This window comes from Cinclus cinclus, chromosome 13 (assembly GCF_963662255.1).
Source record: "Cinclus cinclus chromosome 13, bCinCin1.1, whole genome shotgun sequence".
In the NCBI taxonomy this organism is placed as follows: domain Eukaryota; kingdom Metazoa; phylum Chordata; class Aves; order Passeriformes; family Cinclidae; genus Cinclus; species Cinclus cinclus.
Genome location: NC_085058.1, coordinates 7,518,986 through 7,544,236, shown reverse-complemented (window position 1 = coordinate 7,544,236; position 25,251 = coordinate 7,518,986). Strand labels below are relative to the sequence as shown.

General features: G+C 41.0%; 1 protein-coding gene across 1 annotated transcript in view; it reads left to right on the top strand.

The window, feature by feature from the left end:
* CHRFAM7A (CHRNA7 (exons 5-10) and FAM7A (exons A-E) fusion) overlaps nt 1–19,986 on the top strand; it is a 37,627-nt gene extending 17,641 nt beyond the window's left edge. Inside the window, exons 3-10 of the mRNA XM_062501433.1 lie at nt 2,718–2,762; nt 6,590–6,699; nt 11,578–11,657; nt 12,774–12,941; nt 13,326–13,520; nt 16,589–16,675; nt 17,316–17,425; nt 19,468–19,986. Of these exons, the coding sequence (XP_062357417.1) occupies nt 2,718–2,762; nt 6,590–6,699; nt 11,578–11,657; nt 12,774–12,941; nt 13,326–13,520; nt 16,589–16,675; nt 17,316–17,425; nt 19,468–19,986 (1,314 nt within the window). The remainder of the gene's footprint in view (nt 1–2,717; nt 2,763–6,589; nt 6,700–11,577; nt 11,658–12,773; nt 12,942–13,325; nt 13,521–16,588; nt 16,676–17,315; nt 17,426–19,467) is intronic.
* Nucleotides 19,987–25,251: the final 5,265 nt, after the last annotated feature.

Here is a 25,251-nt window from a genome sequence, read left to right as displayed (position 1 = left end):
TGCGATGGCTCTGCCATGTGCCTGGCAGTGGCAGGCAGCTGAATCATGCTGCCAGCAGCACAGCTGGTTTAAAAGTCTGCTGTCCCCCCCAGCTCTGCTACTTTGAGTGCTCAGTGGCAGCTCTCTGTCCTGGGTCTGTGATGTGCACTGATGGCAGAGTTCCTTCCTGCTACTCCTGAAATAGTTGCCATGCCTGTGATGTGGGCTCAGGCCCTCCCAGCAGATCCCTGTGGCACAGCATCAGCTCAAGCACCAGCAACACTCTGGCTTCAGGACAATCTCTTCAACCTCTTCCTGGCTGCTGAAAAGGACATTTTGAAGCATCACTTATTTAAAGCTGGGGCCATTCATGTGCAAAAAGAGATCGTACTGGGAACAAAATGAGAATTTAACTCGGGATTTAACCATGCAGGAATACATGCCATTCAGCTAATAGTCCTGAAACAGGCTTCCCACAACATAATGGATTCTGAATTGCTCTGCACCTCTGACGAGCCAGTTATATCTGTGCAGAGAAACCACCCACCAGTGGCACTCAGCTTTGTTCAGGTGCTGAGCCAGGGTATTGCATTATAATCTGGAACTTGTTATGTTCACCTGGGACAGCACATAGAGCTTTGAGAAAATGTTACCAAACTTTGGAGGATAAGTTATCATTGGCAGTATTTCCATTTAATGTAAAATTGCCTATGATGAATAGAATCATGTAGGTTTTACACGCCTGGAACTGACAACCCTTCTCAATAGACTTTATTCATGGTGATATGAATAATCTCTTAAAGATTGTTTCTTCATTCATGAATTAAAGATCCCATACAAACTAATTTTGTAGTGCTCTAACACTATAAGCAGGTTGTTAGAGAGGTTCCAAATTAATGTTTATGTGGCTAGAGAATAACAGCTACTAGTGCAAATTAATTTCTGCTTTGCCTGGCTGACATCTTCAGCAATACCTTCACCATGCAGATTCAGTGGAGCTTAATAATGGATTTCTGAAACCAAATGGTTAGAGACCTGTTTCCCCAGGATGCCATTTAAATGAGTTGCTCACTTAGATAGTTCACTTATATAGTTTTTGAAAAAGGTTCATGGAGGTGATGAAGCAGAAAATAGAGGGGAAAAGTGCTGAATGACTAGCTGTGGTCTGTGATTATTTCTATTTTTTATTTTACTTTTTGTTTTAAAGCAAGGTAGGAGTGTGCATGAAGGTAGACTTTATTCATGCACATTGCCATCTCTATTTAAAATCTTTCTATTTGTATGTTGTGCATTTAGTTGTGATTACACACAGCCTAGTAATACTGTCATACATTTACTGATGCTGCCCCTCAAAAGGTTTCTCTTGCTTTAAAAATGCCACTGTCCCTTGCAGGGTATTTGATTTTACATGCTGTGTAACTTCCTACTACTGTGCTGATCTAAAATGGCTGCAATGAAAGGTCTCTCAGGAGTTCTTTTTGCTTAGTAGTTCATGAAACAAGAGCAGAAGAGGAAAAATATTGACCTTCAGTAAAGAGTGTTATTAAAAACACTCTTAAAACACTCTTTTAAAAGGGTTTTTTATTGTATGAAATGTAATTAAACATTTTTGGCCTTTTTTGGCATTTAGGAATGATGTTTAAGTTCAAGAGTGACAGATTTAAGTTCAGAGGTCTGAACATATGAGTTCTGGACATATGAACAACTCTGGCAGTTGAGGCTGTACAGGTGACTGAATTTCCTGTCACACTTTCTCAGACTGTAAAAGGAGCTTTGACTGGTGTTGGGACAGGGGTTGTGTGCTCAAATTGAAACATGTGGAATACTGACCACATATATAGTATATTCCATTAGCTTCACACAACCCAACTGTGGATGCTGATACAGTACCTCCACAGAAAAGGTCACTGATGTTTTCCTGTGTCTGACAGTAAAGAATTAAAGTCTACAACTTCAGCATTAAGATGCCTGCTGTGTCACCTGAACTTACATCATTCACAGGAGTCCAGAGGAAAGGCCTTCAAAGAATAATAATATTCTGCCCTGACAACAGTTTTCTGGTAAAGCTGATGCAATACTTTTTATATAGTTCCACTGGTGTTTCTTGCCTTAAGAAGCTCCTCAGAATGGCCTCAACACACCTCACCTGAGCTTAGCCTCAACACACATCACCTGAGCTTATCCACAACACACCTCACCTGAGCTTGGCCTCAACACACCTCACCTGATCTTAGCCACAACACACCCCACCTGAGCTTATCCACAACACACCTCACCTGATCTTAGCCACAACACACCCCACCTGAGCTTAGCCACAACACACCTCACCTGATCTTAGCCACACTTTGCTGATTACTTTTTCTGCTGCCTGCAGATGTCTGGTGGATAGGGTTAATTAATGAGAGAGCTGCTCCTAAGAAAGGTGTTGCAGGCAGCCCCTACTGCAGTGTGCCTTGCCTTTAGACTGTTTATTAAAAAGGTTTCTCAGGGAAGAGTCTGGGAGAAGGATACCCCCAGGAAACAGTTCGGCTGATAGTGGTAATATGGAATTGAATTTTAAAAGTACCTGTGAAAACTTCTGTTCCAATAAGTAGAAATGATTCCCAGTGTTTTGAAAGGTAGTTTAGCACAACTGGCTATTTTATGATAGTCAAATGCATTCAATGCCATTATTTTATCTGTATAGTACTAAGATGTGGTTTGGTTTTTTTTCTTCTTTCTCTCTTCCTTCCCTCCAGGATGAAAAGAATCAAGTATTAACAACAAATATTTGGCTACAAATGGTAAGTTTTGAAACAAAGTATGTTTGTTTTTTCTTTTCAGTCTTAGAGTTTAATCCAGCAAAGGGTTTTAATTTTAGAAAACTTTCAGGTCTGTAAGGAATTATAAATTGACTTCTAATTCTGTGTCAGATTTTTTTTGCTGCCACTAGATACCACAGCAGAGAATTTTGTCCTCATTAACTCAGGGCTAGCATTGCTGAGCAGGAGTCAATTTTTACTCACTTTTTAATAAATGGAACAGATAATAGACAATTCAAGAGCTTTGTTGAGAGTATTTTGAAATTGTTTTCTCTGAAAGGTTACGTTATGACTCAGAATTAACAAGGTGCTTCTTAGCATGCTGGCTCCTGTGGAGTCCTAATGTATCCACAAACACTTCCACCAAATGTTTGTCTTAAGCTCTGCAAAGACAGGGTGATGGGGATTTTTCTCCATCTATAGCAGCATGAATGAGAATTTGCCATTAGTTGAATTCCCATCAGTATTACAGAAACTGAACTGTTTGGGTTAAGTAAAGGAAGTTATGGAAGTTACAGAAGATTTCCATTATTCCAGACAAATCATATGGCTTTTGGAGAAACTTTACATATTTCTGTTTCTTTTACTAGCTCATTCAGTTTAAAGGCATTATTTTTTCTTTTGTTATAACATTTCAGATAGAGCAGCTCACTTGCACTGGGATAGGCCTTGAGAAACAAATGAAAGACTGTTCTGGTGCCCTGCAAAGATAGCATGGCTATTCATATATTCACAAAGAAAATCTGACATGGAAGAAGCACTCAAATCATGCTTTTTTACAGGCCTGATGTACAGCAGGATTAAAACTGTCAAATATAATATGTTTTTGGCTTTTAGCTACAAGACCATAGTTGCTATGATATCTTACCAGTGGAAGAGACAACAATTCATACTCAAGAGGATCTAATTTATTTTCCTTCTCTCTTATCTCACAGCATCCTTATCCTTTTTGAGTTTGTTTGTTTTTCCCCTTAGAAATTTTTTATTATATTATCCATTCGGTATTTCTTTTTGTTTATTCACCTTAGCACATATTGGATATGAAGCACATTAAGACTGCAATGAACAGAGCACTTGGTTACCACGAAAAATGTTGCCACTCCTCGTGGCCTGTGCACACATAAAAATAAAAGTGTTTGATATTAACTGTCTGTTAAGGGTGTTCTAGACAGATTAAAAGCATGCTTAAGGCAAACATGTCACTTTATTATTCTAAATGGTCTGAAATAAGTTTTTTCCCTGAAATCACTCTCCACTGCATTCCTTGATATATATGTGTAAACAGCGATGTATCTTAAATGTACTTTATGTATTTATCCCTAAAATACTTAAATACAAAAAGTAACTTGAGAGAAAAGGGAATATAAATCTAGTATTTATACATGCAGACTATTTCATCTGACCACTGGCCACTCCATGGCAATACCATTCAGCATCAAAAAATCTCAAACTTAATCTAAATGATAGCAGGAGTCTTGCCTGATCACACTGATTGGTACTAACCAAAGCACCCTGAGCTCTTTGCTGTTATAATCCAAATTAAATGTGCTTCAGCTCCTCTAATGGTAGCTCTGAAGTTAAAGCAAAATGAAGCAGGTACTACCCTCTGGATGGGTGAGCACTTTGTACACAGGGCTAACCAAGCAACCATAAAATCTGCTTAATGTTATCTCTAACACAGGCTTGAATATTAAGTTTTGCTTTGCCCTTGGACTGTCTTTACATCACTCAGCATCACCCTGCACTACAGTGTAGTGGCCATGGTAACTCCTAACGTAAGCTGGGATAAGAAATGATTGGATGTGTTGATATCCAGGATGCATTCTGCTGGCAGTAAATGCAGCCTGCCAGTCCTGGCCCTGCCATGGTGGCTGTGAGTGACCTGCTCTGGCCACTCCTGAGAACGAGTCACCCAAACCATGAGAGCCGTGGCTTTCAGTGCCTCAAACCCACACAGCTCATTTGCTTCCATTGCTGGGAAAAACAGATGTATCCTGGGCATCTCAGGATTTCTACATTACACAGAGATGAACTGGTAAAAAATCACAGTGACATTTGTCAACCAGGAAGTTCATGTAAAACAGTTTACTGGGAAAATGCATGTAAGATTTCTGAAAAAATATGAGAAGCAGTTGCCCAGCTTACAGAAGCTGTGTATGGATGGCTGTGAGCAACAGATGTAGCTTAAGTAGTGAACTGTGAAAACAAAAACTATGCACAGAGCCAAATAATTGAAGATTTCCATTAAAAACTATTATCTGTAAAGCTAAAGGAAAAATTATGCACAACTCAGATCTTTTGTCTGGTTTTGCTACAAACTCATTGTAAAAACAAATGAGATAAATATAGAAGCACAAGCTAAGTATAAGTATAGTAAACACTTCACAAAAGCTGCATGATGAATGCTGTTGGCTGTGTTGAATGCATCAGAAGGATCATTTATGTTGTTGTAAAAGTAGGAGAATGTATTTGAAAACCTGCAGCGTGAGGCTAACTGGGGACTTGGTGTATCACACCAAAGCTTCCCTGTGACTGTAATGCAAGGAATTACACAGACCAGCTTGATGTGAACACCCCATGAGAATGACCAATAACATTTACCTCCACAATATCCATTGGCAATTTTTCCTGACCTTAATGTCTATCAAACATTTTGACAAAGACCACTACACTGAAGGAGTAAATGTTGAACATTTACTCACCCGTTTAGAAGCTTACATTTAAGAAATTAACATTTGGCATTGCAACAGCTTGGTAAATCTGGACAAGTACTCACTGTAAGTTAAGTAATGCCTACAGCCAAGTGAAGTTAATATAAAAAACAAAAGAACAGAGACACAGAGAAGTGCATTATAGTGGACCATAGACAGAAAAGAAAATCCTGTAAATTTTGTAAAGTGAATTGAACTTTATTCCTTATACCCTTGGTGAGCAACAGAACTGCACTAGTAGCATGACGAGTCGTTTGTATAGTAAGGAGTGATGTACAGCCTCAATTTCAGGAAAATGCAGGAGCTTGTGCTGCTATTTTCCTGGGGCACAGGAGGTAAGCAGCTTGCTGGGGCTGCCACAGTGTTCAGGTGGCTGCAGTCTGGGGCTCTGCTCTTGTTTATGGCTGTGCACCACCATATGTTTCAATGGCAGAGTGTGGATTTAGCAGTGCTGAGCTCAGATCAAAGCCCTGCTGGTGCAACTGTGCCAGTAGCCAGCCTGTGCCAGTAGCCAGGCTGGGCTGAAAGGAGCACAGACAGCCCAGGGCAGCCACCTCCAGCTCAGGAAGTGCCAGCCAGGGAGGAAATTTGTGGGAGCAGTGCTACAGAGCAGCTGCCTCAGAGTTTGCCCAATGCCAGGTCCCAGGAGCTGCCAAGACCTTCTGCTGGCATTAACTTTGTGCCATCAGTCATCTTCTGCCAGCAGTGAATGCTGAATGCTCTACCCCGTGGCTATTAGCAAGGTGCTACAACCTGAACATTTCCAACCACGAAAAACAGTTGTCTATGAAGATAATGGAATTTACTGTATGAATTATAAAGCAGTTCGATCCCAAACTGGCACCTGAGACAGTGTGAGGAATAAAATACAAGCACTCCAAATCTCTTCTAGGCTGTTATGTGCACTGCAGTGGGAGTTGAAATTGTGGGCTTTGAGTTCCATTGTGCTCTAGGACGCTCAATTCACTCTTTCCAAAACTTTCAGTCCCTGAAGCTAAACAAGAGAACACGTATTGTTTCAGCCCTTCCAGTCCCTAGAGAACTACAGTAAACCAGTGGATGAGATGACCTAACTTACTTTTTGTGTGTATGGCTTAGTACTGGACAGATCATTATCTGCAGTGGAATGTGTCTGAATACCCAGGGGTGAAGAACGTTCGTTTTCCTGATGGACTCATTTGGAAGCCTGATATCCTTCTCTATAACAGGTAAATACAGTTTTCTTTGGGGGGGTGGGGGGAGTGGCTGGAGGGAAGCTCATAGAATTATAGATTTGCAAAATATCCCTTGAAAGCTCAGTTGCTCCAACCTTCCCTGGAAAAGGGAAGTCTACATGAACTTTCCTAGCACCCTGTCCAAACACAAAGATAAGGGAAGGTAAATAATACATAATCATCTTATCAAAATGCCTAGATTTTAAAACAGTTTTCCAAAACTTTCTAAGTGTTTGGAATACTGGACAATTACCAGTCTCTTGTTCACAATATTTGCAGATATTTTGTGACTAGCCATATTGTCCCCATTACCATTCTAATTGAGTAGCTTTTATGAGATGGTGTTTAATGGTATGCCTAGTGATAATTTTCTCAGAATTTTTTTGGTCTAAATGATTACTGGTGAATTAAAATCTGATGTTTGCCTGCTTGTCAGGGTTGAGTTTGGGTTTCAGTACAGACAGGAGAGGTAATTGCCAGGAAGGATCTTTGGATTTTTCTTCATCCACTTTTGGTGTTGCTCTTTCCTCCTGCTACAAAAATAGCAATAGGGATATTTGCTGCTCTCCATATCAGAGTGTTCTGAGTTGGGCCTATTTCAGGGACAGACAAATTGCCATCAATCCACTGCAGAACCTTTGGCTGACATTGAGAGATTCTTTGGCTGTATTGTTATATGGTAGTTCCCACTGTGGAATTTATTTAGTTCAAAATATGAAACACTGAGAGCTGCCTGTTCAAGTGTACAAGTTGCCTTTTGCTGCAGTTGTTGTGTGCTGTTGCCCAGGTACTGGAAAGAGCTTACATCTGCTCTGCACATGGAGCACTGGCTCTTCTGTGGTAGCCAGGGTACATTGTTTTGCTGTCTGTGCAGGTGACATGGACCTTTTGTTTTCCTAATGGTGTTCTTTCCTTTGTTTCTCTGCCATATGTCTCATAAGAACACACCCTGCCGTGCTCATCAACCTGATCCCCCTTCCCACTTTGCTTCAGCTGCTGCTTTTTATTGCTACAAGACCTAGGGAAGAGCTGTTCCCAATGTCAGCTGCAGCTTTGCTCCCCATTGAATTGGTGAGCACCTTTATGGTCAGTGTCACAGGTGCCGTTGCATTGCAGTCTTGGGATAACAGCACCAGTGGCAGCATTTGGCAGTCACTGGGTGCTTCTCCAGGGGTGCATGGTGGCAGTGCTTGTCCCAGGGGTGCAGCCACCACTGAGTGATCTGAGGGGAGCTCCAATGCACTTCACCATACTCAGGGAAACTGCCTGGCAAGGTCACTGCTCACTTCTGGCTTCAGCATGGCAAGTTGTCCACAAACCAGCCTAGAAAAACTCCTTCAAATGCTCTGTACACAAAATGGAGCAGCCTGATACCTGAGACAGGTCTTTTTTTGAAACGTTAATCTTAATGTAGTTTTCAATGCAAATTTGTTTTCTTGAGCAATTATCTCTAGCAACCTTGAGTCCATAAATGACAGTGTTCTTGGGAGAATCTGACAAATGACACCTTCATTTCCATTGTCCTGATGAATGACACACTCTGTATACCATAAAACTGGTACTCTACAACAGCAACTTAGTGATTTCCAAAAAAATGAGTATGACAATAGTCTTCCTCTTATATATCACATACCCAAGAGAGACTTGCAATGTGCCTGACGATTTAGACTTCGGTATTTAAGTATATCCAAAATGAAAGGGGAATATTTTAGAAATTAGTGATACTAATATAGGCATGCTAACAGTAGCTGGAGTGGTTTATATAATGAGAAGGGTCACAATAACCTGGAAAACTGAAACCACAATTTTTCTGTTAATACAGGTTTTCAAATCTTCAGATTGTTAACTATGACTCACTCATGAAATAATTATTCTATGGTTTCTCCATTACAAACACATATTTAATCCAAAAATCTTATGCAGAGTTTAGTCAGAGAGCAAAGCTATTTAAGATAAATTCTTATTCCTGTATGAAATTACACTGAAGGAATATTATGATGTTCCCTTCTAGTGACATGCCATTTTGAGATAGATGCTTTCAATTCATATGCTTCACTAGGGACATGCATCTGCAGTTACAGGGAAATTAATGAACCATAAATTCACTTTCCATTTTAATGAATGCATATTTCACTATGTCTTGAGTTCTTGCACATCTTGCTGCAGCTTAAATTGCTGCAGAGAAATTGTAGCATCTGTATTAAGTTTTACATCCAGTCTATGGTGTGGGGAGAGCAGGGCCAGTTTATCTGTAATTTTTGTGAGGAAAGAAAATCTAGGCCTTTGTATGAATTCCAGGGTTGACTGTGTTAGTGTCATGTGGACTGTCTTCCACTTCTAACTACACTCATTAAAAGTGCTCATTTCTGGTGGAATTATTTTCCAAATGGCCACACAGGGTTCAGTACTTAATAGAATAACAAAAATTCTGTAAAGTATGTCTCATTTTAACAGTTTCATTTTGCCAGTTTTATAAACATGAGGTTAGGTCCCAGTGGGATTCTATCTGCTAGGTACAACTTTGTCATCTCAGTGTCCTGTAATCAATATCTGTTTTCAAGTGGTTATATCCTGGAGAGGAAATGTAGCAGAAATGGTTTCTATCATTACATTTCTGTCCAGTCTGTTCAAGCTACTTAGTGCATTCCCAATAGAAGCAGTGCATTTCAAAAAATGATTAGAAGCACAGCATAGAAAACCCATGGTCCTTTTTCATAAAAAAAGAATTTCATATGTGAATCTGAGTACCACTGGACATTCTTTAAAGAATGTGCCTGTGAAAGGCAAAGTCATGTGCCAATGGAATCAAGGTTCCTTGATCATTTGTGTTCTTGTGAAAATTCTGTTTTTGCCAATTACCAGAAACAGCAGCAAGGTCTTAGAATCAGCTCCCTGGTGTTTAACTGCCCTCCACTCCAGAGGAAGAGAACAGAACCTAGCCCAGGAGTCATTAATTTCCACTTAACAAGTGATTTGCGTGGCATGGATAATTTCACATCCTAAGTTTGACTACTTATTTGAATTCCATCATCTAACCCTCATTAATTTCAAGTCAAAGCAATTATTTGTCTAATACAGAGTGTTGTTGGAGGACTTTAGGTCTGGTTTTCTAAGGAAATGAGACCCATGCACCCTATGTGTATGCACACCTGTGTGAATGTGTGTGTGATCTTGCTGCCTCTCTCTAGCATCCTCTATGAACTGTGGCAGTGCAATCAGTAGAGATTTTTGCAGCATTAGTTTCTTACAAATATCACAAAAACAGGCAGCCTACATGTGGAGGGAGAAGAATTAGAGCTCCAGCTGGAAGAAGAGCTGCAACACAGACAGGGAGAATGCAGCCATGAGCTGTGAAGCTGCAGGAGTGGCTCACTCTGTTCCATGGCCTTAGGACTGAGCTGCCTTTTCCTTCCAGCGTGCTACAGTCAGGCAGCATATATACACAATTCTGAGACTTCTCTGCTTCTCTTCAAAGTTCTAATTAAATACTTGCACGCATTTTCAACACTTGTGAGCCTTCTGCCCACCACAGGAAAAAGTGCAATTCCAGATTGGCAAGTAATTATTTGGATTTTGGCTTTTTCTTGTCTGCAAATTTCACAAACCAGCCCAGATATTTTTTAAAATCTAAGTTCTTCTAATGAATAAGAGGGAAATAAAATGCAAATTTAAAAATGCAAATTAAAAATGTCTTAAATAACAGTTGCTTTATTTTTGCTTCTGAGACACAAAATTTGCATCAGAATAGGTCAAATATTAAATTCCTCTTTTCAAAAAAAGAATATTTCTATAAGGGTTTTCCTGCTAAGAAACACCTTTTAATATACTTGATTTTCTGCTAGAGTTATGAATATTTCACTTTATGACCATCTCTGATTTTAACTCTTTTTCTGATGATATCTTAAAAGGTGATTAGAAAATTATGAGATACTAAACCACTAATAGTCCAAGAGACATGAGAGTCTTGTAGTGTTCCAGTCAATCTGGTTTTGAAAGTCCAGGTTGCTGCAGGACCCTGAGGCTCGTGTGACTGCTCTGCCCTGCCCAGTACAGCTGGCCCTGCCTTTGCCTCACGTGCCACCCCAACCCACAAGGTGACAGGTTGGAGACTACAACAGTACAACAAATACACTAGCCTGTGTCTCATTGTGTTTCCCACATAGAGGTCCTTAAAATGTTAATGCCTGGAAAATTCCTGGGACACAGTGCCAGACAGAATTGAGATATTCCTTGGCAGCAGATGCCAATTTATAATCTATAATCCAAATAACGTTATGATTCTTTTTCTAGAGACTGTAAGGACAGCACAGCAGGCAGTGCTGGCCACACCCCTACACTGACACCTCGAATAGGGCTACTTACTTTTTTTCTTGTCTGAACAGTTTGTGGCTTCTGAGGAAGATAATGAAGGCTGGAGATGCATTACAGGGTCTTCTGTATGACACGTAGTAATAATGTGCACCCATGCAAAGAGGTGGGAAGACACAGACACTGAAGTATCCATCTCCTCAGTATTCATTAGCTGCTGTTAATGTAGACAGCAAAAGAACAGATTTCCCTGCACTTGCTTGAGAAGTTTTTAAAAAGGTGCTTACTTTCCAAAAGGAAATCAATAGAGCCAAGGCACTATAATGAATCTAGTGGGCAGGTGAGCAGCAAGAATGAGGTGGCTGACCTTCACTTACAGTTCTTAATCAGGAGCAAACCCAGAAGTATCAGGCCAGTTACTCTGAGGCCACAGAAAACTGATGACAAGAACAAAGCTGTCAAGTTTTTGAAGTGACATTGCCCTTTTATGAGAATAGATTTATCTCAGACATTCTTCAGCCAGTCAAAGAGCAAATAACCCATTTTGTTTTTCCCCTGCTCTAGTGCTGATGAAAGATTTGATGCTACTTTTCACACTAATGTTTTAGTCAATTCTTCAGGACATTGCCAATACCTGCCACCAGGTAGGCTGTTTGCATATCATACATTTTGATAGATTACTGTGTATGGTGTGGTTTCATAAATGTGGTTGCCATAAATTCTCTTACATTTTATTTGTTTAGCCAGCATCATTTGACAGATGCAAGCCTAGACGCATAATGGGTATATGGTTAACACCTTTGCATGAAAACTGTCAGACAAGTTTTATTACAATTATGGAAATTCTTCTGTCATAATGCACAATTCCAGAAGTTTATAAATCCTTTCTATAAAAAGATGTTGTTTATTAAAGTCATGGTAATGCCTCAATAAATTTTTATTTCATTATTTTAGTGTTTCTTTTATTAATATCTTAACTTTACAGTAAGATGTTTAGTAACGTCTTGGAGGCATTTCTGTTTGAAATGATCAAAACAATTTTTGGTCTGGATGTACAGCAGTGGAGCACTGTTTTTCTTCCCCAACTCAATTAGCATAATCATCAGAATTAACTCTTCCTAGCATCTGAATTTTGTAAACTACAGCAGTAGAGCCAATGCTTTCCAGACAAATTAGGTTTTCTGCCTAAGATGTCCAGAGGGTTTCAGGGTTTTTCTTCTTGATTTAACATGCTTTGTTAGGATGTTCCATTTGGTGGGGGTTTTTCAATTCAGTTCTGAAAGCTGCTGAAGGACAGGGTCTGACTCAACAAGTGAAAAAGAAGAAGCTAGCTTTCCTGAGTAAATCAAGATCATATGAATCTAATAAAACAGCAAATAAATATTTCAGGATTTCTTGCGTTTCCAGATTTCTTACTTCAGTCAGAAAAAGAAATAGAAACAGATTACATATTCTGCTTCATTTCTTCCTGAAATACTGTATTTAGAAATCTGAGTTCTTCTCTGAATATTCTTCTGCTATGTGCCAAAACAGAAGAGTATCTTTAAAAATAGTTAACAACATCAATACATTAATGGTACTGTTCTTTCCCTTCTTTATGACTGACTTCTCTTTACATGTCAACACAGGACTGAGATTAAATATGCTTTATAAATGAAAAACAGAAGGACAAGGTAGAACAGGTTCTGGTTACAAAATGTATTTGAAATTATGTGGAACAAACATTTAAATTAAATGTTCTTGTTTAAAATCCCATGTAGGCATATTTAAGAGCTCATGCTACATAGATGTGCGCTGGTTTCCATTTGATGTTCAGAAATGCAACCTGAAGTTTGGATCCTGGACTTATGGAGGCTGGTCTTTGGACTTACAAATGCAAGAAGCAGATATATCTGGCTATATTTCAAATGGAGAGTGGGATTTAGTAGGTAAGCTCTCAATACCTTATTCACATTGTGAACTTGCAGCCTTTTCTCCACTGCTGAAATGGATGGATTAACAACTGGGAAATGAAGACAGAAATTAAATTAATAAATGACCTAACCAGTGGCATTTGAAAGTCTTGAGAACAGATCTCAGATGCAAATCAACATAAAGAAAAAAAAAAAGACAAATTTGCTGCTTATGTTCTTTAAGTATCTTTTATCTGATTTTCCTTTACCATCTGAGAAAAAGTGGGAATTAAGCTTAAGTAGTTTTACCTGTAGTAAAACATGGAAAACTCCATTTATCCTTTTAAAAACAAAGCACTATATAATATACAAGTTTATTCACATTAATTTCTGGTTTTCTTCCTCTTTTCTCCTACGCAGGAGTTCCTGGGAAGAGAACTGAGAGCTTTTATGAATGCTGTAAAGAACCCTACCCAGATGTAACCTTCACAGTTACTATGAGACGTAGGACTCTTTACTATGGGCTCAATCTCCTTATTCCTTGTGTCCTGATATCAGCACTTGCCTTGTTGGTTTTCCTGCTTCCAGCAGACTCGGGAGAAAAGATCTCACTAGGTAAAGTATCAATAGGATACTGTAAATATGACTAAACCAAAATGAGTTGTCTTTTTAAAGTTTCTTTTTAAACAGTCTTAGGCAGGAGGAATGGTTTGTGTGTCCTGTTATGGCTCATGAGCTACTTTTAGTGTTTGATGCTGAACCAGCAGAGGTATAAACCATTTCTGAGCATCTTCCTCAAGAAGCAGGCTTTAATTTTTTGACATTTATTTGCTGAATCTCACATTCAGTAGGTAAAGCTTAAGTTTACAAATACACATTTGAACACTTTAACACTGAATTCTTCTTAATACTTCCTTTTAATATTGAGTTGTATTAAGAACCTATGGTGCCTTCTCAGAAAGACTGATTCTCAGAAAGATTGATTCTAATTGCTCCTATTTTACTTTTTATTGTGAATTTTAACTTAAGCAATAGTTTGTGAAACAAATCTGGTTTTGAGTACTTGATCTTTAAGATGGAGTTTATGTAAAGAAATATTTTGTCCCATGCAAAATTCAAATGACTGACTTCTACCAAGTAAGCACTGCTGTTTAAAGGTAGAAAAATTGACATTTCTCCAGAATATGGTTTAACTGAGGAGTAACAGATTCCTTAATTAAGTTGTGCTTCACTATATTTTAAGATGAATTGTTTGTTTCTTAATCCTTTCCCACCTTACAGTTACTCTTTATTGTTTAAGCCTGGTTCTGAGAAGAGAGTTAAGTCTTTTTCCAGAAAGATGAGAACTTGCCATTGAACAACAGAAGTCAAACGCCAAAAATCAACAGTCAATACTGCTTGGGCATAATTCCCTGCAAAACCCAACACTAATATCAAAAGATACCAAACTCTGTCCAAGGCAGCAAATCTGCTTTTGAGGAAATTTATGCATTACACCACCTATAGCTTCTATGACAATTAATGAAGTGGCACATGCTCAAATACTCAGATTCACACCATGTTTCTCAAGCTAATACAGTGCAAGAATTGCTGCTTTGATTTGCCTCAGCTAATTAGCAAATGATGATGATAAAAGTTGAACCATTACAAGGCTCTAAAAATACCCATGTCTGTGCAGGCATTGCCACTGGTTTGGCAGCACTGCTACCCTGAACTTGGGGGAGTCCCGGGAAGGACAGGGGTCCCAGGGAAGGACAGGGGTCCCAGGGAAGGACAGGGGTCCCAGGATAGGACAGGGGTCCCAGGGAAGGACAGGGGTCCCAGGGAAGGACAGGAGTCCCAGGGAAGGACAGGGGTCCCAGGGAAGGACAGGGGTCCCAGGGAAGGACAGGGGTCCCAGGATAGGACAGGGGTCCCAGGGAAGGACAGGGGTCCCAGGGAAGGACAGGAGTCCCAGGGAAGGACAGGGGTCCCAGGATAGGACAGGGGTCCCAGGGAAGGACAGGAGTCCCAGGGAAGGACAGGGGTCCCAGGATAGGACAGGGGTCCCAGGGAAGGACAGGGGTCCCAGGATAGGACAGGGGTCCCAGGGAAGGACAGGGGTCCCAGGATAGGACAGGAGTCCCAGGGAAGGACAGGGGTCCCAGGATAGGACAGGAGTCCCAGGGAAGGACAGGGGTCCAAGGGAAGGACAGGGGTCCCAGGATAGGACAGGGGTCCCAGGGAAGGACAGGACTCCCAGGGAAGGACAGGGGTCCCAGGATAGGACAGGGGTCCCAGGGAAGGACAGGAGTCCCAGGGAAGGACAGGGGTCCCAGGATAGGACAGGAGTCCCAGGGAAGGACAGGGGTCCCAGGATAGGACAGGGGTCCCAGGGAAGGACAGGGGTCCCAGGGAAGGACAGGAGTCCCAGGGAAGGACAGGGGTCCCAGGGAAGGACAGGGGTCCCAGGGAAGGACAGGGGTCCCAGGATAGGACAGGGGTCCCAGGGAAGGACAGGGGTCCCAGGATAGGACAGGAGTCCCAGGGAAGGACAGGGGTCCCAGGGAAGGACAGGGGTCCAAGGGAAGGACAGGGGTCCCAGGATAGGACAGGGGTCCCAGGGAAGGACAGGACTCCCAGGGAAGGACAGGGGTCCCAGGATAGGACAGGGGTCCCAGGGAAGGACAGGAGTCCCAGGGAAGGACAGGGGTCCCAGGATAGGACAGGGGTCCCAGGGGAGGACAGGGGTCCCAGGGGAAGGACAGGGGTCCCAGGGAAGGACAGGGGTCCCAGGATAGGACAGGGGTCCCAGGGAAGGACAGGGGTCCCAGGATAGGACAGGAGTCCCAGGGAAGGACAGGAGTCCCAGGGAAGGACAGGGGTCCCAGGATAGGACAGGGGTCCCAGGGGAGGACAGGGGTCCCAGGATAGGACAGGGGTCCCAGGATAGGACAGGGGTCCCAGGGAAGGACAGGGGTCCCAGGATAGGACAGGGGTCCCAGGGAAGGACAGGGGTCCCAGGGAAGGACAGGGGTCCCAGGATAGGACAGGGGTCCCAGGGAAGGACAGGAGTCCCAGGGAAGGACAGGGGTCCCAGGATAGGACAGGGGTCCCAGGGAAGGACAGGGGTCCCAGGGAAGGGCAGGGGTCCCAGGATAGGACAGGGGTCCCAGGGAAGGACAGGGGTCCCAGGGAAGGACAGGGGTCCCAGGATAGGACAGGAGTCCCAGGGAAGGACAGGGGTCCCAGGATAGGACAGGAGTACCAGGATAGGACAGGGGTCCCAGGGAAGGACAGGGGTCCCAGGATAGGATAGGGGTCCCAGGGAAGGACAGGGGTCCCAGGATAGGACAGGGGTCCCAGGATAGGACAGGGGTCCCAGGGAAGGACAGGAGTCCCAGGGAAGGACAGGGGTCCCAGGATAGGACAGGGGTCCCAGGGAAGGACAGGAGTCCCAGGGAAGGACAGGGGTCCCAGGATAGGACAGGGGTCCCAGGGAAGGACAGGAGTCCCAGGGAAGGACAGGGGTCCCAGGATAGGACAGGGGTCCCAGGAAGGACAGGAGTGCCACAAGCATGCTGGAGCAAAGTTACAGGGGGATTGCATCTTGCAGAGAACACTCCTGCAGATTCATTTTGTTTCTCTCCCTGTTGTAATCACAAGCTAGTGATATGCTTTCATACCTTATGTTTATCTTTCAGGTATAACAGTTTTATTGTCGCTCACTGTCTTCATGCTGCTTGTGGCTGAAATTATGCCAGCAACCTCTGACTCTGTGCCCTTAATTGGTAAGCTTTTAGTCACTTGGATTTTTTTAGCAAACAATGTGCAGTGACTTTGTGCAAAGGCCAGCATTAAGGCAAATCACCAGCTGTACAATGGACGACTGAAATTGAATTAGACAAATCTTGCCAGTTGATGAGAGGCTCTTATGGCTCTGAATGAAATAGAGAACCTGTATGTATTTGGGGAAAGCGTAAGAGAATCAATTTTCCATGGAAGAATTTGTTCCAGTTTTGACACAGTTGGCCAGATTGTGTTCTGTATTCCTAATTCCGATTAGGAAATTGGAATACATGAGCTAAACATAATTAAATCTTCTCACTGTAATTGTTCAAACAAAAAGAGAAACTTTTCAAAGCAAGTACTAGTTAGTTTATATAATAAAGCTGAAAGAAAATTAGGAGGCAGCCTGTGTCTAGGTTTCTTAGAAAAGGTGAGTGCTCAGTTCCACAAGAGCAGCAGCTAGATGCTGGCTGTCCCCTCAAAACAATGTCCCATGTTTGTGCTGCTGAGAAATCTTAAAAAGCACATAGAGCAGCACTACACTGGGAAAAGAGCTAAATGCTTTGAATGCATATATAAACACCCTTTATTAAAGCTATGTCAGGCAAAATATGCTTCTGTAATTTTTTCATTATTTTGCAGCTCAGTATTTTGCCAGCACTATGATTATTGTTGGTCTTTCTGTTGTTGTCACCGTTATTGTTCTGCAATACCACCATCATGATCCAGATGGAGGAAAAATGCCTAAATGGGTAAGGTTTGATTTTTCCATTGCATCAATGTCCAGCTCAGGGATGTGATTGAGTAGCTAGTGGCCCATTATTTCCTCCTACTGTTAAAATCATATAAATCCTTCCCAGACATTTTGTTTAGAAAAGCTGTTTCACCACAGATGAGGTGTCCAGACATGTTCCATGTGGTTGGTTTCTTAGAAACTGTTTGGGTGCAAGAGAGAATGAATATACTTCCACCAACTTCTTATATCCTTCAAAACAACTACATGCAGCTCAGAGTTTTGTTAAAACCTAAACATATAAATGAAGGTGATTTTCAAATAAGCTCCAGGTGTTAGAAGTAAACCAGGTAGAAGAATAGAGTAAGGTGCTGATGGAGATGATAAATGCATGAAGTACACTACTCTGAAGGTGCAGCTGTGCAGCTGCTGCACACTCAGCTGCTGCCCAAACAGAAACATCTGTAGCCTAAAAAGCATCTGGTAAAGATGGCTGTTAAAGTGGAATTTGCTCTGAAAATCCTGATCTTTAGATCTCTGTTCAAGAGCATCTGTAAAGTCCAAATAATTTTTTATAAGCACAGAAGACTTTAAAAATAATGTCTTTCTATGAGGGGTGGGTTTTACAGAGAACATTGTGCTGATATTAGATAACTACACACTGCTGTCATCAGCTGAATGTCTTCTCCTTTGACTTCATCCAGCTCCTGGCAGCATCAGGACTTTCTGAAGATGGAAACCCCTTTCTTCTTTTTTCTCTCTAGAACAATGAGTTATTACTATCCTTACTAGCTGGAAAGAATGTGCACACAGCAGTACCCTGAAGACAAGAGATAATGAGATATTCCCTGGCTTGTTCTGGGGTGGTGACTTTAAAATAAATCTCAGTGAAAAGAATAAAAGGTAGATCTCTTTAGACGTGTGTTTGATGACCTAAAGGGGACAGTGTTTAGTACTGAGCCAAGCATCCTCAGAAAACAGAGTACTTGAGGTTGAGGAGCGAGCTCTAGTGTTGAGAGGCTTTAGTCCAGCCAACATTATTTGAACACTGGTAGATTTTGGATCAGGCCCTCAATTAACAGAATATTATCCTTCCTGGTGAAGCTTGATAGTGTAAAAAAAGTAATAGGGCAAGATCTGTCTCTGTCTGGGATATTTGCATGGATATAACATCGACTCTGAGAACAATCCAGAGTCAGAATAAATGGACCAAATATAATATTAATTACAGGAGAAGGCTTGCATATTATATGATACAATAATATTTCATTAGAACTCTAAAAAAGAAATGCTGGAATGAGCTCTTAAAATCTGATTTAAATAAATCACAGAAGCTTTCATTTGAAGTGGAACAGTCTCTGGCTTTCCTGCTCTTTCTGTAAGGCTTGATTAAGGCAATGTGGAAAACAGTAAAATGATGCACACAGATTAAATCTGCAAAGCATTTTTTTAAAAATTAAAGTATTTTTTCCATATTTTCTTCATGTTATATCCACATCTCTTTTCTAAAATCTGCAACCAACTGTTGTGAGCACAATATGAAAAGAGCCATAACATTTTAGACTTGGTGGTCCAGTCCAGTCCAAAATCTGTTTTAGCAGCCCCACCCAAACAGTAGCAGATGTGAATTTAATATTAGAGTACAAATAAGAGAAGAAAGAATTGTAACTTTATTGACTACCATCCAAAGCAGTGTTATTAAGACTATTAAAAAGTAACTCTTCTTCAGTAAGAGTTTGGTTTGGTTTGTCCAACCTGTGGTTTTTAGTAAAGGTGGAAAAGGCTGCCATGTCCCTGTTCAAGTTCTGGGAAGAATTAACACTATGGATACTTCCATCAGAGGAGGGGGGTCCCAGTACTGATAGTCAGCCTGAGGCAATCAGTATCACTGCTAGAATAAGAAAAGAACCCCAGTGATTGGTAAATTAATCAGCACACCTTCTAGAATGCAGTGCAGGCTAAGAGAGACCATGGACCAGTCACCCCAGCTGCCTGAATACCAGCAGCACCAGAGACAGTGGCTGTGTGAAGAGATGCTTATTCTCAGAAATTTTCTTTCAGACAAGAATCATCCTTCTGAACTGGTGTGCTTGGTTTCTGAGGATGAAGAGACCGGGGGAAGATAAAGTGCGTCCTGCCTGCCAGCATAAACAGCGTCGCTGCAGCCTGTCCAGTGTGGAGATGAACACTGTGAGTGGACAGCAATCCAGTAATGGGAACATGCTGTACATTGGGTTCAGGGGGCTGGAAGGGGTTCACTGCACACCCACCACTGATTCAGGCGTGATCTGTGGGAGGATGACCTGCTCACCAACAGATGAAGAAAACCTGCTGCACAGTGGCCACCCCTCTGAAGGTGACCCAGATTTGGCTAAGATTTTGGAAGAGGTCAGGTACATTGCAAACAGATTCAGAGACCAGGATGAAGAGGAAGCCATTTGCAATGAATGGAAATTTGCAGCCTCTGTAGTGGATCGGCTCTGCTTGATGGCCTTTTCAGTCTTCACAATCATTTGTACAATTGGTATTTTAATGTCAGCACCAAACTTTGTAGAGGCTGTGTCTAAAGATTTTGCTTAACTCCTAACGAAAATATGCTTCTCTGATTGGTATGTAGCAAAATAAGAATGTGGGGTCTTTTGAGTGCTTGTTTTTAATGAGTATAATGCTTCTCATTGTCCGCTTTCTTTTGCCTCCCCTCCGTTCCTGAGTTCCTTTTGGAAGAATGGTACCATTTCAGAAAGGAAGCCAACAGTTTCTCTCTGGGCTGTGTCTGTATACCTCCTCTGAGCACTCTTTTGTGGAAAATGCCAAGTGGCTGCAAGTCCCTTTAGAATGACGGGGAGTTGCACCACCACCTCTTACACATGTTCGAACTGGCTGTTCCAAAATAAGACGTAGGCAATGCCAGAAATGGCACCTCTTCCAGACTTTGTTATAAAGGATAGCACAGTCCATCTTATCTATTTGAGTGAGTGATCATAAACGTGTTTAGGAAAGGATTAAAGCCAAATGGCTGCTCAAACAGAGAAAAGGGAGAAATGTCTTATGTAGCACTTCAGCTCCTCACTCATACCCTGTAACTCCCTCCATGCACTTTGTATACAACATATATGAATTTCAGGATTTTGAATTTGTCTGAGACACGAGACACCTGAAAGTTCAGAGGACACACCCCATAACTTGCCCTTCATATCCTTCTGGATTTGACATAGAAATTTGGCTTGAATTCTAAAACATGCATCTCAGTAATTGTTGCGGTGTTTACTACATTTGCCTTCTCCCCAGAAAGGTATTCTTTCAACTAATAACCATTTTAACTATAAAAAAGAAAAATTATTGATTTATGATGCCTTCATTGTCGCTTGTTAAAAAAACCCAACCCCCACACTTGTGTCTTTCCTGTTAACTGGGTTCCAGTGTGGAAAAAGTAACTCAATGTCTTGTACAGGCTGAAGCATAAATGAAGAATCTAAGGCAAAAAAAGCCATTAAATCCTGAGATCAAGATTTTCATTTAAAAGTTAAATATTTGATCTGTTGTATGCTTAGCCTTTTATAGAACTCCTGTTGAGTCCACGTAACATTGTCTTACAAGAAAACTGCACCTTTTCTGCTCAGTCTGTCATCAGATGGGTACTAATGAATAATGAAGCTTCTTGCTTCTGATATAAACTATTAACTGTATAAATATATATATAAACTGCAGATGCATCCAAGGAAAGGATGATAAAAACTTACATACAAATTTTCCCAGTCTAAACAGACTTTTGCAAAGGCAAAACTAGTAGTTCAGCACTTATATGTTATCTTTTGTTCTGAAATTCTCGTCAATATACACTTAGTTTTGTTGTCACTTTGATGTCTCAATGAAAAGGGCTGAGCTGAGAATACCAGGATCTGAAACTTTATGTGGACAAAAGAGCTGAGAATGAGTCCCTCATTGGCACACCAGTATTCCTAACCAGTGCTGTAAGTGGTAAAAGATGTGGGAGAGGATTTGTTTAGCATTGGTTGCTTCCTTATCCTACAGAATCCAATTTCTTTGACTGTGGTCTTCAGAGACACAAACAGAGGCCTGTTTTTGTTCCATGTTTTACTGTGAAATAAACTCAAGGCCTCAGTTTATCTCTTAAAATATATTAAAATAAAGTGGCTGTAATACTTACCCTCTCTAGGTAATTATTGCCTTCTGGAGTCTGCTCCCTTGGAAGCAGGAGAATCAAATTTCATGGAAAGCAAGCCCAGAGTCACCCCAGGTATCACTCTTCACCTGATTGAACACCTTGTACAAGCACCTTTGTGCCTGAGATAGGGCAGGAGGAGTGGAAGGCAGGCAGGATATTTCTCAGTTTGTGAATTCTGTTTTTCCTGAAGGTGCATTCCAAAACTCACACTTGAAAGACAGAAGCAAAAGATTCAAAAGCTTCATGTAAGTTCATCCTGAAACCATGTGTCAGAATTATTTGTGAAGAAGTTATATTTTCAGGAGCAACTATTAACACTAACCCATGTAATAATTCCTGCAAATAGTTTCTAGTTTATAGATTGAATATGAATGGGAAACCATGAGTGCAAACTCTGAAATGTGAGTTTGGTTCATTTGTGAATAACTGCACATATCATGTGGCATGTGCTCCTCTTCTGGGTAATCTTTCTAGGCTAGGCTTCCTGATGAGAATGTTGATTTGCACTGGTATTTTTTCCTGCTGCAGGTATCCCTAAATAGCTATGTAGAGTGTTCCATTTAGACTGTGTAAAGTTTTGGGGTCCTCTTGGAGAATAGCTCTTCAAGAAAGATGAAGACTTTAGAGGACTACTTTGCACTCATAGTACATGATGCATGTGGTATAGGAAGCATGAGAGTCCCCATCTTTTCACCCAAATCTGTTTACAGTACCTGTGGAAATCATCTTTCTAAATTCAGGAGGATGGAGAAAGCAAGCCACGATTTGACAGTAAACCTCATTTTCAGTGGCAGACATGTACCCTTAAAAACTGGAGTTTGGCCTTAGGTGAAGTGCTGCCAGAATCTGTCCCAGTGGGTTGGTAGAACTGCCAGAGACCTGGGGGTGCTGACGAGGGGCTGTGAGACACCAGCATTCTGCCCACACTGCCTTCAGCGTTGGCAGGGTCAATGGAAATGCACCAAGGGGACAAGGGAACCCTCATTTTCCTACTGTTGACACAACCTGTAAACATTTGGTAATAACTTTATTATACATTTTAAATATAAGAGTGATTCCTCCCTTATGTTATTTGGCACCTATAAGTTAAATTTCCCTGTAACTGAGCTGAGCAAAATCGGTATGGTTCTTGTCAACTTGTGTGTGTCTTAAATATATTTGTGTATGCTCTAAACAATATTTTGATCTAAATGCTGTGAAAAAAAATATTTATTTACAATTCTGGGCATAGAGATGGAAATTAAATACTGTATACAGTATGTGTATATAATATTAAAGTCTACATATTGATGGTAAAGATCTGTTATAATCTTAAAGAGGCCAGATGGAGAATAAGAAGTGGTTCACCACAACTAAGCTATGACTTGCCTGACAAATTCAAAAGCTCACTCTAGAGCTCAGGTGTCATGTAAAATACTATGTGTGAACAATGTATATTACTTTTTCTGTTTTTATATTGAAATGTATTGAATATTTAAAAGACTTTTTATTATTAAAAAATTATTTAAGTGTTAATGCCAAAAAGGTTCCAAACATAAAATTTTAAACAAATTAGTTTGAAATATAGATAAATTATTTAAAAAGTATTTAAAACATTAAATTATTTTGTATAGGAATTGATAATACTATGTAAGACTTTTTTAAGAAAGATTTCTTTAAATTCTCTTTACATTCTCTAGCTGCAGGATGTAGTCTCAGTTCACCTGTGACAATTCAATTCTTCACCTTCTTTTACAAGACAGGAAGGTAAACCAAAGCCCCAGATTTTCTTTCCTTTGTTTTACTGTTTTTTACATTAAGAAGCATTGCATCTAGGGCATTAGAAAGGGATGTTACATCTGTCAGGTACTGATTGTCATATAAGCAACTCAATACCTTTTCAGTCTAGTAAAAATAAAAGATTTAGATCAAGAGATTTTTGATTCTTTTTCATTTTGCTAACATGGAAAAAAACTCAAGTGGTAGAAAACATGAATAGCCATAAAAGGAAGAAAGATGTCTTTGGTTATATCAGTCTGGGATGACAGAGTTCTTTGATAATTCAATGTAAATTCACATCCTCCTGCCAACCAGTCCCACACCAAACATATATTACTGCAGTCTTATATAAGCAATCAAGTCTAACTGAGAAGGACAGAAATACCATGTAAATTTTGGACTGGCCTCTATGCCAGTATTAATTTATTTTTTGAAGCTTAACACAGAAGAGAGAAAAAACAAATCCATACCAGCTGAATAAATTGTTGGTTTTGCCAGTTTTTTTTTTGTTGTTGTTGTTGTTGTTGTTTTTATTTTTTGTTGGCTACTATTAAAGAAATATCTAATTAACAGGATGTCCATCAGAAGCAAAAAGATGTGTCAATGCAGTTTCTTGCGAAGAGATGAGTTGTCCTGCCCACATGCTGAAACAGATTCCTTTCTGTACAGCACTCTGCTAAACATGTGCCAGAAGTAAAAGATCAAGGGCTGCTGAACCCAAGACTTCATTCTCTTCACACTTCCCTGAAGTAAGGAACAGGGGAGCCCAGTTTGGTCCAGGGCACCACAGGAGTCATACAAGCCTGGTTACAAGCCCAGAGTTGTTCCTGGCCCCAGGCTGTTCCTGGGAAGAGCTGCTGTGCTCACCATGTCAGACACTCAAGTGAGGCTCGTGCTGTGCTGCTCACCCTGCCAGTGTTCCCCACCCTTCTCCAGTGCTGAGGAGCAGCACAATCTGTGTCACATTCACTGTCAGCCTTCAACAAGTCCAAGAGGCTGAGCCGAGCGCACAGGGAAGGCAGGCAGGCTCCTGGCACTGTCCATGGACCCACATCACACACACTCCATCTCAGAAGCATCTGTGAGTGGGGATTAAAATCAGAGCACTCTGTGCTCCTGCTCTTGGGGCATCTGGGTGGGTCTGATGCAGACAGAGCTGCTGGGCTTTAGGAGCTTATTCATGTGCAGACCCAATGCCACTGCCCTCTGGGTGGCAATGCCCATCAGAGCACTGGCTCTTGTGGCTACAGAGATTAACAGTACCCGGCCACCCAGTTTAATCTTCAGTGGATCAGGGTGTATTTCACTTAAAGAATACTGATTTCTTAGCCTGACCTCATCTTAAAAAGTCAGTAAATCTTCAAAGGCTGTGAACAGAATCTCCACATTACAACAAACCTAACCTGGTAATCCAGCAGGATCTCAACAGCACTACAACCACAGATGAAAGCCCTATAGCATTTATGTGACATTGATATTGATTTATGCTATTAAGCAATTTGCAGATGATGGTGTAGAGAGAGAAGAAACAACAACCTCTCATGCCCCAATGAACACATTCAAAACTTCAGTTTATTCACAGAAAATGAAAGTATTGTGAAGGAGTCTGAAACTTAGCATCAGTGTAAAAATATCACAAGTAAATCACTGGGCTTTCAGGGCTGCATTGTCCATGTAGTGATGCTATACAGGAATAATAGTTTAAACTTCAAAACAATTTGAGCTATCTACTTATTTTTACCTTTAAAAACCCCCAACAAAACCAAAACCTGGCAGGAACTTGATAATTGCGATATGATATAATGCTGCTCTGGAAAATGTGTACATGAGAATAACATCTATAGAAGCTTTCCTCTTAGCTAAATAATTAAGGATATTACTCAATGCCTCAGTGCCTATAT